The following is a 15,402-nucleotide window of genomic DNA, read 5'->3' as shown; positions in this document are numbered from 1 at the left end:
CTTGGCCTAGTTACCCAAGAGAAGGAATATATAAACTCAGCTTCTCTGCACACACAGGAGGATCAGAGCACAGACCAGGAAGCATAGGGGCCGGAAGGTATCACTGCAGCATCTTTCAGCCACGTTGACTCCATTTAATTCCCTCAAATCCTGCATTCATCAGTGTAATTGGATAATTTGCCTTGGAGTTATTCTAAGGTTGAGTATCCAGTTTGATTACATGGGGTTTGCTGAGGGACCGGATTTCCAGGAGTTCAGAAGCAGATGTCTCTCAGGAAATTTTGAATCAAAACCAACCTCCCAGACTCCCAATCCCACTAGTTAAAAGAAGACACACATAACTCAGATAACAGGATATAAAATGAAGATCTAAATGTTTATTAATTACAATAAAGATCTAAATGTTTACAAATTACAATAGAATGTAAAATCACAGAGTTAACTATTTTTAACCAAATGTAGCCATTAAAAAACTTTAAACAAGAAAGTGATTTTTAAAAATTCAAAGTAAGAAATCTGGTGCAAGCAAAGATGACATTTTAAAGTATCATCAGTGAATTTTCACACAGACTTTCGATTACAGTAATATTCATTTATATCTTCAATCTTACACAGCAACAAAGTCACAGTAAGAAAGATGGCAATTGCTCTGAAAGGAAATCAAAGAAGCCTAGAGCGATTATTTTTTCAAAAGGATCTCGGGGAGTTGAAATAAGGCCTGCTTCTCCACGGGCTGACAACGTTTAACTGGGATGGGAACAGCAGCATCCTTTTCTCTGATTTTACCTTTGAACAGAATAAAAGGAACCCAGTGTAACATTCTCCCTCACAAAGAGATGCAGAACCCAAGCCTGACCCCCAAGAAATCCTATAATCAAAGTAAACATTAATCCCACTCCTACAAATGCTGGTAATAGCATGTTACAGCATTCAATAAAATTTCTTCCTCTTGCTAATCTTCCTCTGGATTTTTAACACAACCTTCCTGGCTTGGAAAAAGAGTTCCAATAGTCAGGAAATGACAACAAAGCTGGAACTGCTGGCTGTACAGCATTACTAAAAACTTAACAGCATTCAATAATGAAAGAGAACACAGCTGGGAGTACACAGGGCCCCATTATACAAGTCTCAGGGTTTATGTGAGGAAGCATAGGTTATCATAATGTAAAAACCTGCAATGCCTAACTGGGTTTGTATAAAACGAGTCCTTTGACAGACAGTGTCCCTAATTAACACAAACATCTCTCCCTGTCCATCTTGTCAACCTCCTCTGTAATCTTTTGCTGATTGCTACATGCTGAAACATCTGAATATGTATCACACATTAAAAAGAAAAAACAAAGCCATAGAGGCTAGTGAAATTGCAAAACTGGCAAAACATGTAGATTTCAAGAAGTCAGTGGGAATGATGTTAGAGAAATGTTTAAATCACAGGAAAGCCATGGTGAAATAGGTACCTGGCAGAGCAAGACCAGAAAACAATTGGGAAAAAAAAAAAAAAAAACAAAAAGAAAAAGAAAATTGACAAGGATGATGATAACACGTGCTTCAAAAAGAAAGATTTGAATGTCAAAAGACTAAAACTGATGAAGCACTCAAATGTTTTTTAAATGACCATATCTATATTATTCTAAAACTGTGTGAAATAAGCTATCAAATAATTTTCCTGAAAAATTATACCCAAAGCAACGATTCATTTTTCATTCCATTCTAAGTTCTAGAATATGGTTGCCTTTACAATACATAGATTCATTTCTTCCAGATAAAGCTCTAATCGGTTTATACATTTTGACTATAAACTTGCACTCTCACTTTTAAGTAGTGTCAACGTTCCTCAATAACAGTCTCCCTCTGTGTTACCAGCCTCTTGCTCATACTTGATTCTCTAGGCCTCTGAGCGATGTTTCCTAACGTCTCAGAGAATAAACCTCCAGCTAGCCCAAGGCCTTCTTCAACCTGGAGGGCTCATCCAAGTGTTCCACGTCAAGAGGTCTTTTATCAGCCTGCCCTTTGGCTGAACTGTCTTTGAGTCTTAGGTCACTTTGAAGTCTTTGACCTTGACCATGGACTCTTTAAGCACTTAGGAAGAAAGAGATATGCTAATTTCCTATGCCGTCAGGGAGGAGAACTTTCTCTGCCCACTATCCCTTGCTGACAGCACCTGGTTCAGGAGTGGGCCTGCTTCCTGGTCCCATGTGTGGAGTCTTCTTCTGTCCCTCTGGATTTCAGTGTGATGACTTCTCCCTTATAGGGTTCACGCTCCACGGGGGTAGGCGTGCAAGTCTGAAACAGAACATTTCATTTTTCTCTTGTGGCTTATTGGCTTCTTGAATTCAAAGCTAAGTTCTGCTCCCTAAGTGAACTGTGAGACCAAACATGAGCCTTGTGGATTTATCACGTGCCTCCCAAGCCCTGCCCTTTCACAGAAATTCCCGGCGGCCTTGGGTACTGGCACTGCCCCACTCTTTCACTGGGGTTGACCTGCATCAGACAAAGGCCCAGGGAACACTTCCTAACAATCATTCCTTCCACCGCAACTTTCACTGGGGCCTCTGCCATATCCTCACACATTCTGTTCTATAACCACCTTACAGGCTTTTCCAACATTCTACCTTTTCTTGTAGTTTCAATTCTAGGTGTCTATATTCCCAGAGTGCTTTGTTGTATGTCTCCTAACACTTTCAGCTTTTTGTTTCAGATTCTAGCAATCTGTGTGTGTTTCCTCATTTTCCTGATAGTCCCCGCTTGTCACAAGCCTTCCACAGAAATCTCCCATCTGGGACTATACCTCTTTGGTGGCCAACTGTGTAGCAGAACCCTGGATTCAGCTAGAGTTAATTCAGTGCTTGAGCAGACTTTTGAAATCAGGACTTTCTAAACAAAGGGAGTCATAAGAACTAAATCCTACTGTTTGTCAGTGTGGACACAAATTCACTGGCAAGTCAAGTAACTGTAAATGACAGTGATTAAGGGCATGGGCTCTGGAACCAGCTTGCCTGGGCATGTTACTTAAAACTGTGCTTCAGCTGTAAACTGGGGATCGTAACAGCTCCTAATTTATAGGGGGGTGTGTGAGGATTAAATATATGTAAAGCATTTAGAATAATGCCTTGCATATAAAGGCTCTTAAAAAGTAAATGTGTGTGTGTGTACGTTTGTGTACATCTGTCTTATTTTGACCACCAAAACTAATATATTGTAGCAATCAACTGTGTGGGCTTTGGAGAAAGATAGGTCTAAGTTTGAATTCTAGCTTTGCCATTTACTGGCTGTAGGAGACTGGCGAGTTAATAAGCTCCTCTGAGCCTACTCACTCATGTATGAAATGCAAGGAATAAAACCTCACAGGCACATGAGATTTCCCAGATACAAAGCATTTCCTTCATTCATTCAGTAGATATTTACTGAGCATACAGGAGCCCCAGATATTTTGCCAGGCACAGAGGATAAAGCAGAGAACAAGACAGAGACCACGTCCCTACAGTGGGATTTGAAGCACGCTCATCACTTAGTGACTAGGAAGACCCCTGCCCTCTGTGCACAAGTCCAAGCCTCTGTCCACTTCCTGTGTCTGGTTGGATGCTTTGCTGGACTTGCATGTTGGATCGCTATCGACTCAGTCTTTCCCTTCACCCTGGATCCTGCCATCACCTTGAACATCGACACGGGGTAATGAAGCACCAGCTTCCCGTGGCTGCCACCCAGCCCCTGGACACTGTAGTTACCTGGAGCCAATCCACACCTGAAACTTTCAATTAATTTAATACCCCACTCTCTGACCACATCCCCCATTTCAGGTCTTTAGTCTCCATGTTTTTTCTTCTCCTGGTTTATTTTTCAAGCCCAACTATATGTATGTACTTAAGCCTAAGGTGACCATATAATTTATCATCCAAACTGGGACACTTCTGAGAGCGTAAAGGGAAGGACGTTGGTGGGAAGGAGATCCCCGGTTGAGCTCCTCTCCTCTCTGTATCAGTTATCCTGGCCAGAGCTCAGTTTCCCTCATCCTCTTTTGTTCTGCTTCACCAATGATCTGCTCCCCAGGTTGCACTTGCCCTTTGCACTTGTCTAAGAATCCCTTTCCGGCTGCTCAGTCACTGTACTAGCAATGCCACAAGGCCCCTCTTAGCCTGGCTGGTCACTCTGGTCACACTGACCGTCAAATGTCTCTGACCTGACTGGCCAGGTCTCACATGCACACAGCCTTCCTCTTCATCTGCTGCTGAGGCTCGGGACGGGCAGGGACCAATTTCCCACCAGGATGGCTGTGGGCTGTCAACCACTCCTGCCCACACTGCAACCTCAGACACAGACTGGCCCTCTCTGGGGAGGCTTCTGCTGCTCCACACTTCACAGTCTTCCCCTTTATAGACAAGTTGACAGGAATCAGACAATCTAAGTTCTGGTCTCAAGCCTTGCAGTACTTTCAACCTTTGAATCTTTTCTTATCCTTAGATGTGGTTACATAAGCTCTTTAATGCTAGACCCAGGTCTTGTCCATCTTTGTACTGTCTATTGCCCATGGCATTGTACTCTATATACATTTTAGAACCTCAATAGATGTTGACTGTGACGAAATGGAAAGGTGACGGCACTCGTTCTGCAGGACGTTAAGCCTTCCCTGCATTATTCCAGACTTCGGCTGCCCATGTTTTCTAAGCAGACTTACCCTGCAGCTCTCAGGAAAAGTAGTCACGTGGCTTCTCTCTAGTGGCAAATGGCAAATCTCCATCTCAGGTGTGATGTGCCCAGCCCTGACATGGGCATCAGCATCTGGTGCAACCAGTGCATAATGCTCAGAGGTTATCCTAGTGGTTGGGTCCAAAGTGGGCTTCTTTCCCAGGTATCCAGGATGAGTACAGTGATGACAGGGACACCATCCTGAGTCTCCCAACTAAATGCATACCTATTTCTTTCTTATTTATTTATTTATTTACTTATTTATTTTTGGCTACGTTGGGTCTTCGTTGCTGTGCGCAGACTTTCTCTAGTTGCGGCGAGAAGGGGTTACTCTTCGTTGCAGTGCGCGGGCTTCTCATTGCGGTGGCTTCTCTTGTTGAGGAGCACGGGCTCTAGGCGCAGGGGCTTCAGTAGTTGTGGCTCACAGGCTCAGTAGTTGTGGCTCGTGGACTCTAGAGCGCAGCCTCAGCAGTTGTGGCGCACGGGCTTAGTTGCTCCGCGGCATGTGGGATCTTCCCGGACCAGGGCTCGAACCCGTGTCCCCTGCATTGGCAGGTGGATTCCTAACCACTGTGCCACCAGGGAAGTCCCTGCATACCTACTTCTTAGAGGACATTAATGCAGCATAAAGCTCACAGAAAGACCAGGATGAGGTATCAGAGGGTTCTGGGTTGAACTAAGTAAGCAGGTCTCTTCTCTTCTTCGTGTTCTCCTAGTTTTCTTCTGATCTCACTGGTCAGCTTTTCTCAGGCTCCTTTGCTGGCTCCTCCCCTCCACCTCTCCTCAGCCTCTGAAGGTTGGCAGCCCCAGAGCTCTTTCTTAAGTCCCCTTTCTTCTCTGTCTACAGTCTCTCCGGTGGCCTCAGACTTGCGTTTTTAAATAAATGTAGATGCCAGGATTCCTAAATTTTATGTCCAGCCCCAATGCCTCCCAATTTCCGGACTCCTTTATCCAAGTGGCTAACTGACCTCTTCACAGGGAGGTGTAATTAGCATCTCAAACAGAACTAGAACTTAAGCACCACAAACTAGAGTTGAAAGAGAAGTAGGATTAAAGCTCTTTGAGCCCAGGGACTGCTGTCTTAGTTACACCTGTACCCCCAGCACCTGGAATATGGAATTGTATCTGGTGTTTAACAAACATTTGTTAAATGAAAGATTTCTCGACTGTAGGACTTTTTAGAACTTTTTAGATTATATTGGGCAGTAGAATCACCTGAGGGTAGCATTATCTAAAATCTCTTGAAAGCTTTCTTAAGGAGCACCTAAAAGGGACTAGGATCCTGAGTGCACACCTTCGGAAGACTGATCTGGGTGGTGACATTTTTTCCCCCAGTACAGGCTGGCCAAAATTAGATGATCACACCCCGCCAGCAGTTCTTCCCATCTTGATGGGTTTACAATCAAATAGAAAGGTTTGAGGGTAAAACACTGTGAGAGGCTATCCTAAGTAATACAGGAAACATGGATGGGACCTCACCCAGCAGGGTGCTGGTGGTTTACTTAGGTAGATGGGAGTTCAATTTGAGTTCATAGTATTTAATGATGATTGTCACTGTGATGAGTTCGTAGACAAAAATGAGAATTATATCGCAATATGAAGTGCTCTGAATAAATATTAATTGCAATCCCTATACCCGCATGATTGCAGAAATGTTTTTGGTTAGCTGATCAGGGAAAAGAGGAAGCTTAAAATTGATAGAAAATTTACCTGTATTGTCTGCAGAGAGTAAAACTCTAGGATGCTAGATTTTTCTGAGATTTTTAAGACCATAGACAAGAATCCTGAACCCCAAGAAGTCACTAATACAATGTTGATCCTGGAGGCTAAGATACTAAAATAGCGATAAAGACAACAGAACTTCCAAATACCAAACAGCAGACACTGATGTAACACCAAACAGTCCAAATGAGCAGCGACTCCCTGAGAATGAAATCCATGCCTGGCTGGTGAATTTACAGGTAGGTATTCAGTACCTGGTGAACTTCAAGGTTCTTAGAGGTCCTCACAGGACTGAGCTCTCCAGGGGACTATGAATCACTAGATTCAACAGAGGTGATCTATGACAATGAAAATTTGCATTTTGATAATGTTTTACAATCCACCAAATGTTTCCATTTAATCCTCAAAATACCCTGTGAGCTATTTCTCAAGAACAATGTGAGCACATAATTGGTCATCAATAAGTATTTACTGGATGAACATTGAATGGTTAGGTAAAACATGGAAAGAGAGTACTTACAAAGTCCCTGTATACAGTGATGTACTGGTAAATGTTGACAACCCACCTTCCCCTTTTCTCACCACTCCCAAAGCCCTGATTTATAGCACTTGCCTATTTCTGTTGTGTAAATGCTCTCACCATGGCTGATTTCAAGCTACTGACATCACTGAATGAAGAGTTGGGAAGGGATACATACAAGTATCTCTCATAAGCCAAAATGAGCTGGCTCCAACATATGTATTGCCTTTTGCAATTACTAGCAATCAATCCGAGGAAGTTAGAATTACATGGCAGCTGATGATATGAAATTATTTTCTCTGAGCTACCATATTGAGAAAGACATTCATAAACTGTTACTTCGGAAATGGAGAACACCCATTTCAAGGACTAGATCAGCCATCCATTTAATTTTATCTTATCTAAAAGGCAAATTATGCTTATGGTTGCAAAGGCACAAGCCAGTTTAAAAGCTTTGGCGCAGTATTCTGAAACCATGCATTACTCCATGACGTTACCCCTGCTTCTCTAGAAAATGCAATGTGACCCTAATTTTCCAAAATAGATTGGGTTGCTTATTACTGAAAAAAGAGAAAAAGGGATGACTTGAAGAATATCTATGCTTCCAAATTTTGGTAAAAATTATAATACTCTAAACACACAAAAATTCTAGGAATAATAAACCATTTGAGTTTAAAAAGGTTTTGTTTTTGTTTTTTTTGGTAATGAATAGTATGTAAGTTGATTTTCTTCTTTCAAAATGTACTTGAACACCCAAGTTGCTGTTACAGTGGTCCTCCATGTGCACAGTTGGTTGAATACACGGATAGAGAGGGCCAACAGTATAAGGGACTTGAGCAGCTGTGGATTTTGGTATCTGCAGATACTGAGCACCAAACCCTATGGATACCGACCATGTACTTTTTTTCCTTCCTCTTTTATTTTTCTTTCCTGAATCCCCCAACACTCTTCCTTAAGTGACTTTTTATATTGAATTGAAATATGTATTTTATTAGGTAACATATATCAAATAAATTTTGATGTTTCATCTTCTGATTTAAATTTTTCCCCTTAAGGATCCCCTGTTTAAATGTTAAAATAAAGTAACAATTCCCTGAAGCTGTCAAATTGCATTAAAATGTCATTTCTCTCCTTTGAAATTTCTCACAATATCCTTTAACAGTGATAGTTGCACAGCATGATGCCAAGTTTCACTAAGTAATAAAATCGTGGATAAGAATCAAGTTCACAGACAACCCTACTGTTTGGGACGAGGCAAGAGGCAATCTTCTGTGTAAATTTATTTCAAGTCCTTTCTATGACCTATGAAACTATAGTCTTTGCTCGTTCCATTTGCAATTTGCTTATTTATCAAACGCCTACTACATAGGAAGTACTGGGAATAAAAAAGTAAGTTCCTCAAAGAACTAACATTCTAGCCAGGAGACCAGCTGAGTTCTGGGACTGACAGACACTGGCGTGTCTCTACAATCTGTGCTTTGGAGTCCAGAGTGGTAAGTGATTAATTTTCTTGGGAAGGATAACAGGAGAGCAGGAGAAATGGTATGGGCCTTTCCTGCTTGCCTTCAAACTCTTATCCTCACTTACAAAGAAATCTGAATATTTCAAATGAAAACCAAAGTAAGAGCTCTAATTACCTCATGTGAATTTAAAATCTAGGATTCCTAACAACTTTTTGTTAACTTTAGCGTAATATTTTTCTCCTATAAAATTATCTTTGCCTGATGGAGAGAAAAGCGGTCTGAAACATCTCCACACAGTCCCCAAACCTCATTTTATTCATTTCATTGGATACTTTTTCCACATCGACACTTTTTAAAATAATGCATTCCCCATGATTTGAGTTTCACAACCATTTTCTTCTCTTTTCTTGCTCTACGGAGGTCTCATGTACAGCGGGAATCAGAACGGCCGTATCACACACCCTGGCTCTTACATTTACTTACTGCTCAGCCCAGGGAAAGTTACTTAATCTTGCTGAGAGTCAGTTTTCTGTTCTGCAAAATGGGGATGATAATATCTCCCACATGGCTTGTTGTGCAAGTTAGGTAAAATAATAAATATAAATTACACCAAATACATTGCCTGACAGATAGTAAGTGCTCAGAACAATATCTTATAATACAACTATTACTTATTGCTATTGTAAAAACAATAATGCACTAGAATACCTAAAAAGTTGGTATCAGAAGAAAATACTGAGAAACTAAAATAACTCACAAAATTGACAGTGAACTCCTAAAACATGATGTTGGCATTAATTTTGCCAATAAAATACCCAACAATGATTTGAAAAGGAGAACTGATGAAGCCAGTCATTCAGTGATCTCGGCATATTTTCCCTACAAGAGGAAGACTTGGGCAAAGTCAGTCCTTTAAATAGTCTGTCAGGGGTTCCCAGTTAGTCTAGTGTCCCTGCTGGTGGCCAACTGGTACTGACAGCCAGGAGCAGGCTCGTCCCGGATCCGCTTCAGGCGTCACATGATTCATCACCCAGTTCTGTCACTACTGTCTCTTCTAAGTCAACGCTTACCTGCTCATCCCTTGGATTACTACTACAAGTGTCATGAATGAACTGGCTGCCATCAAGGCCTCTCGTTTAGATTTTTTCCCCAAACCTAGCTCAGAATAATTTATCTCCCATTAACTCATTTAACTCAATCTTTATGGTTTATGTTACATGGTTTATTGCTTAAGTATATAGCTTTTGTAGTCAGATAACCAGAGTTTATGTTTTGGTCCTGCCATATACTAGCTGTGTGACATGACCAAGTTTCTTAATTTCCTGAAGCTTCAGTTTCCTAATATTTAAAGTGGGGAAAATAATACTCCCTCGCTCACAGGGTTGTTACAGTGACAGAGCCCCTAGCATTGTGCCTTGCCTTCAGTAAATGCTCAGTAAATGTTAGTATTGCTGTTATTTACCATGTGATGTTTAGAAATGCACGGAAACCTTATAGTCTCTACCTATCTGTAACCTGTCAGTGTCAATATTTACAAATTAACTCCCAGCAAAATAAACTGCAACCTTAAATATTTTGACTGAATACAGTATATAAAGAATTGTAGCATCCTGAGAATATAAAGCATTCTAGAGCACTTGTTTACTTAATCAAAGCTTTAGGAAGTGGTTAAAAAAAAAGGATGAATCTTATCTAACAAACTCTGAGAATCCACAAGCAAAAAATTTTCACAAGACATTAGAGGAGAAATCAAAGAGACTATAAGACCCCAACGAAATGAATCGGAAAACAGCCAGAGAACTTTGGAAAAAGAGAAGTATATTTTAAAATGGAAAGAAGACACAGAAGCCTTAGAACTAACCCAAGGGTTACAAATTCTAATGGCTACACGGCCAAGCTGGGAACATTAATGAGTGAAGCCTGTAGGTGAAAATCAGAAAGGCTGCCTCTGTGTGGCTTGGCCATCCAGCTCCGGCCTCCTCTTACCATGTGGGATTGAGGGCACACAGTGCCCCGCCTCACTCCAAACCCAGCAATTTAGATGGTTTTAGTCTGAAAATTCTGATATATTACTGTATGTAGTTAAGTGAATTTTTAAAACTGTTTAAAACACTGCATGAGCTAAACAAGCAAACACTGGAAAATCCAAGACACACTAAAAGAACAAACACTTTTGTTTTTGCTGTACGCGGGCCTCTCACTGTTGTGGCCTCTCCCGTTGCGGAGCACAGGCTCCGGACGCACAGGCTCAGCGGCCATGGCTCACGGGCCCAGCCGCTCTGCGGCATGTGGGATCCTCCCAGACCAGGACACGATCCCGTGTCTCCTGCATCGGCAGGCGGACTCTCAACCACTACGCCACCAGGGAAGCCCAACACCTCTTTTTTAACAACTGGATTATAACAAAGACTTGGAGACCTTTATTATAAATTTGGTCATCAAAGGGGGAAAGCAAAGAGACTGAACTGATGTTTATTGACCTCCTACGAGTGCCTTACGTTTTAAAATCTCATTTGACTCTTGCAATCTGTTGGGGAGAAAACACTGTTGTCATTTTCCAGATGAGGAAACAGACCAAGGATGATAGAGAAACTTGCTCTTGGCCACACAGCTAGGAAAAGGGAAGCCAAGGTAGAATTCATATTTACCTTGACCTCAAACTCTGCCATTGCTCTGGTGGTCATTAGAATACACCTTGCAGACCTTCAACTACAAGGAGCTTGATGTTTCAAGGGACAGTAGTTGAGTTTGAACTCCATCCTTTTGTTCATCGGAGGACATGCCTCCCACTGCTGTTCTCAGCCAATGACAGCACGCCACGTGGCTAGGTGCAGGAGATGGCTCAAGGGCTGCTTGTAGGCCTTGCTCAACCTTTCTTGGTCTGTATAGTAGTCTAGGATGTTTCCACCACTTGTTTTTCTCCCTCTCTCCTTCACTGGGGCCAGGCTTGAATTGCAGGCTGAGGGCTCTACCAGCCTTTCCCGGGCTCCCACCCATTTTCTCTCCCAGGTGTTTAAAAAAGTTACACCTTTATCCATCTAGGTGGCTGCTTCTCAGAGGACCCTGGCTAACAGCAATTGTCAAAAGGCCCACAGGGGCCCTACACTTGCCTGGGAAAAGCTGACTTGGTCCATTAGGAAACCCGATAGACACCAATCTTCAAAAGAAACTGCATCCATCCAATAATGACTTTTTTCTTTGAAAGCTGTATTTGTTCATAACCTCTTCTAGCACCACGTGAATATGTTAACCAATTGTATGTGACAACGCCATCACCAGCATCCAGGAGCAAGTAACAATCCAGCCCGTGTTAACAGCCCACTTAGCCCCAACTCACCTGGTCCTGCTGCTTGATCCGTTTGTAAATATATTCAGCAAATGGTTTACGAGGAATAAACTTCCCGTCTCCTGCTGTGACACTGAAAACTCCAGCTTCATACACCACTTTGCCTCTTGAAATAGTCACCAGGGGCACCCCATGGCACACCATGCCCTCGAAGATGTTGAAGTTAACAGCCTGATGATGAGTTTTTGCCGAAATGGTCCTGATGTAAAAACAAAGATGTTCCTGATCATTACCAGCTCATTTGACAAATATGAAATATTAAAAGAATGACTTAGAAGAAAATTTAGCAACTCTATTAAGCCATAGCTTTATCACTGGAACAAGTGACTTTAAGAATAGAACATAGCATTAACATTTTATTGCAAAGTAATTATATTTTCTGAGAGAAAAATCCAGTAGATCACTCTTTATGGTGATTAATGAGGATGGAGTGAGTGGAAGAAGGGCATTGTCTCTCGTGCTTATAATTTTAAGTTATTTTTATGTATATGTTTAAAGAATATTAATTATAAAATATTTCAAACATAGATGAGTATGATGAACACACTGACTCAATACCCCACTCTACAGAATTTTAACTTTTTGTAGACACAAAGTTTGAGGTTTCCTCAATACCTCCCTGTCCCTCAAATTCCATCCCTGGCCCTCCCTTCCCAGACGCAATCGTTAATTGGTAGTTATAATATATGGCCTTTATTATGTTGAGGTAGGTTCCCTCTATGCCCACTTTCTGGAGAGTTTTTATCATAAATGGGTGTTGAATTTTGTCAAAAGCTTTTTCTGCATCTATTGAGATGATCATATAGTTTTTCTTCTTCAGTTGTTAATATGGTGTATCGCATTGATTGATTTGCATATATTGAAGAATCCTTGCATCCCTGGGATAAATCCCACTTGATCATGGTGTATGATCCTTTTAATGTGTTGTTGAATTCTGTTTGCTAGTATTTTGTTGAGGATTTTTGCATCTATATTCATCAGTGATATTGGTCTGTAATTTTCTTTTTTTGTAGTATCTTTGTCTGGTTTTGGTATCAGGGTGATGGTGGTCCTGTAGAATGAGTTTGGGAGTTTGTTCTTTCCTCTGCAATTTTTTGGAAGAGTTTGATAAGGATGGGTGTTAGCTCTTCTCTAAACGTTTGATAGAATTCATCTGTGAAGTCATCTGGTCCTGGACTTTTGTTTGTTGGAAGATTTTTAATCAGTTTCAATTTCGTTACTTGTGATTGGTCTATTCATATTTTCTATTTCTTCCTGGTTCAGTCTTGGAAGGTTATACCTTTCTAAGAATTTGTCCATTTCTTCCAGGTTGTCCATTTTATTGGCATAGAGTTGCTTGTAGTAGTCTCTTATGACGCTTATCCCACTACTGGGCATATACCCAGAGAAAACCATAATTCCAAAAGACAGATGCACCCCAATGTTCACTGCAGCACTATTTACAATAGCCAGGTCATGGAAGCAACCTAAATGCCCACTGACAGACGATAAAGAAGATGTGTTACATATATACAATGGAATATTACTCATCCATAAAAAGGAATGAAATTGGGTCATTTGTAGAGACGTGGATGGACCTAGAGACTGTTATACAGAGTGAAGTAAGTCAGAAAGAGTAAAACAAATATCATATATTAACGCATATATGTGGAATCTAGAAAAATGGTACAGATGAACCGGTTTGCAAGGCAGAAATAGAGACACAGATGCAGAAAACAAACGTATGGACACCAAGGGGAGAAAGTGGGGGTGGGAGGGGTGGTGGTGCTGGGATGAATTGGGAGATTAGGATTGACATATATACACTAATATGTATAAAATAGATAACTAATAAGAACCTGCTGTATAAAAAAATAAATAAAACTTTAAAAAATTCAACATAGAAAAAATTATACCTTGAAAAGGAAAATTATATCTTGAATTTCTTTCCCTTGTCTGTGGCAAAACTGGAAATTTGAGGACAATAAAAATAACAAAATATTGAATATAATCTCAGCACATTTTGTCATGCATTTGCATATTCATCAGCATTCTCAGTAGTTTATTAATACTTTTCAATCTTACACAATATGACTAATGACTTCTAAGCTGGATATGTGGAAATACTGGGTGTTCGCCCTTCCCTAAATCACATTAAATGGCAAAGGAAAAAGAAAATCTGGCAGCAGTCGATCATACAAGCATAATCTGAAGTTTCTACAAGTGCTTGCTCTCAGGAATGGATTAAAGCAAAGTGTTTTGCTAACAATCCCAAGGCTAGGTCAGAGGAATAGCAGCTAAAAGCTCCCCTGTAACTCTAACCTGGAGGGGTGGAGCTGGGAGACTCAGAGCGCCACCTCCAGTGGAAATGAACGACATGACGCTGACCCTGTCCTGGGTTCCAGAATCCTGTACCCAATTATCTGTTTGGTTTCCACTCCTTAACACATCCAAACAGAACTCTTGATTTTCCATGACGACTCCAGCCCACACACTCGAGTCTGCTCCTCCCTTGAGTTTCTAATCCCAGTAAATGGCACCCCCAGCCACCTTTCCTCACTCCTCAAACCATCATCAAGCCTGTTGGTTCTACCTCCAAAAAAAAAAATAAATCCCAAACCTGCCCATTTCTCTCCCCCTCCATCGCTCCCACTGAGTCCACGCCACCATCATCTCTCATCTGGACAACCCCCAACACCTCTTACTGGCCTCCATGTTTCCGTTCTTACCCTCCTACACTCCTTACCACCCCCCCCAAAGATGCTCAAATGATATTTTAAAAATGAACATCAGATCAGGTCACTTTTCTGCTTGAAACCCTCTAGTCTGTTCCCCAAGAGACAAATAACTGTAAAAAAGCCCAGATAATAATAATCATGAAAAAGAATCTGCTCCCAATGAGAAATATCAGCATGTAAAAGAAAAAGAAGATCTTCCTATATGGCAGGTGGATACTTTATGACATTCTATTTCATCTTTATAACACCTCTTCCAGGTAGAGAGTATTTTCTACACTTGACAAGTAAATAAATTGAGATTTACAGAGGTTAAATAACTTGTCAAAGGACCTAGGACTACTTTGATGAAACGGGAATCTTTTCATAGTTTTTAAGTTAACATACAATAAAATTTTCATTTTTAGTGTTAGTTCTATGAGTGTTGACACCCGGATAGATTTGTTATCCTCACAACATTCCGGACACGAACAGTTCCATCACCCCCCAAAACTCATACCATCCCTGTGTAGTCACAACCTCCCCCCATGCATAACTCCTGGAAATCCTTGATCTGTTCTCTATCTCTTGAGCTGTCTCTTTTCAAGAATGTCATGTAAATGGAATCATAGAGTATGTAGCCTTTTGAAGCTGACTTCTTTCATTTGACATAACTATTTTGAGATTTATCCAAGTTGTTGTGTGTATCAATATTTCATTCCTTTTTAATTGCTGAGTAGTATTCCAATGTATGAATACACCACAGAGTGTTTATCCATTCACCTACTGAAGGACATTTGGGTTGTTTCCAGTTTTTGATGATTATGAATACAGATCTTACAAAGATTCATGTACATGTTTGGTGTGAATGCTTTCCTTAGTGTAAATTCCCATGAGTGGCATCACTGGCTCATATGGCCAGTGTATGCTGCACAAAAAGAGCTTTCAGTATCCTTAGGAACCAACTTACTGGTA

At 40.9% G+C, this 15,402-nt stretch overlaps 1 protein-coding gene across 2 annotated transcripts in view; it reads right to left on the bottom strand.

The window, feature by feature from the left end:
- Positions 1-363: 363 nt before the first annotated feature.
- DPYS (dihydropyrimidinase) overlaps positions 364-15,402 on the bottom strand; it is an 81,035-nt gene continuing 65,996 nt past the window's right edge. The window contains exons 8-10 of one of the 2 annotated variants that reach the window (XM_082601475.1): positions 11,726-11,933; positions 2,162-2,283; positions 364-786 (exon numbers count right to left, since the gene is read on the bottom strand). In XM_082601475.1, the coding sequence (XP_082457601.1) occupies positions 2,167-2,283; positions 11,726-11,933 (325 nt within the window). In that variant the 3' untranslated portion in view covers positions 364-786; positions 2,162-2,166. The remainder of the gene's footprint in view (positions 787-2,161; positions 2,284-11,725; positions 11,934-15,402) is intronic. The other variant, XM_082601476.1, reaches the window with a different exon arrangement.

This window comes from Mesoplodon mirus (genome assembly GCF_964341445.2).
Source record: "Mesoplodon mirus genome assembly, chromosome: 16".
In the NCBI taxonomy this organism is placed as follows: Eukaryota; Metazoa; Chordata; class Mammalia; order Artiodactyla; family Ziphiidae; genus Mesoplodon; species Mesoplodon mirus.
Note: the sequence above shows the minus strand (reverse complement) of the source record. Positions and strands in the feature narration are given on the sequence as shown.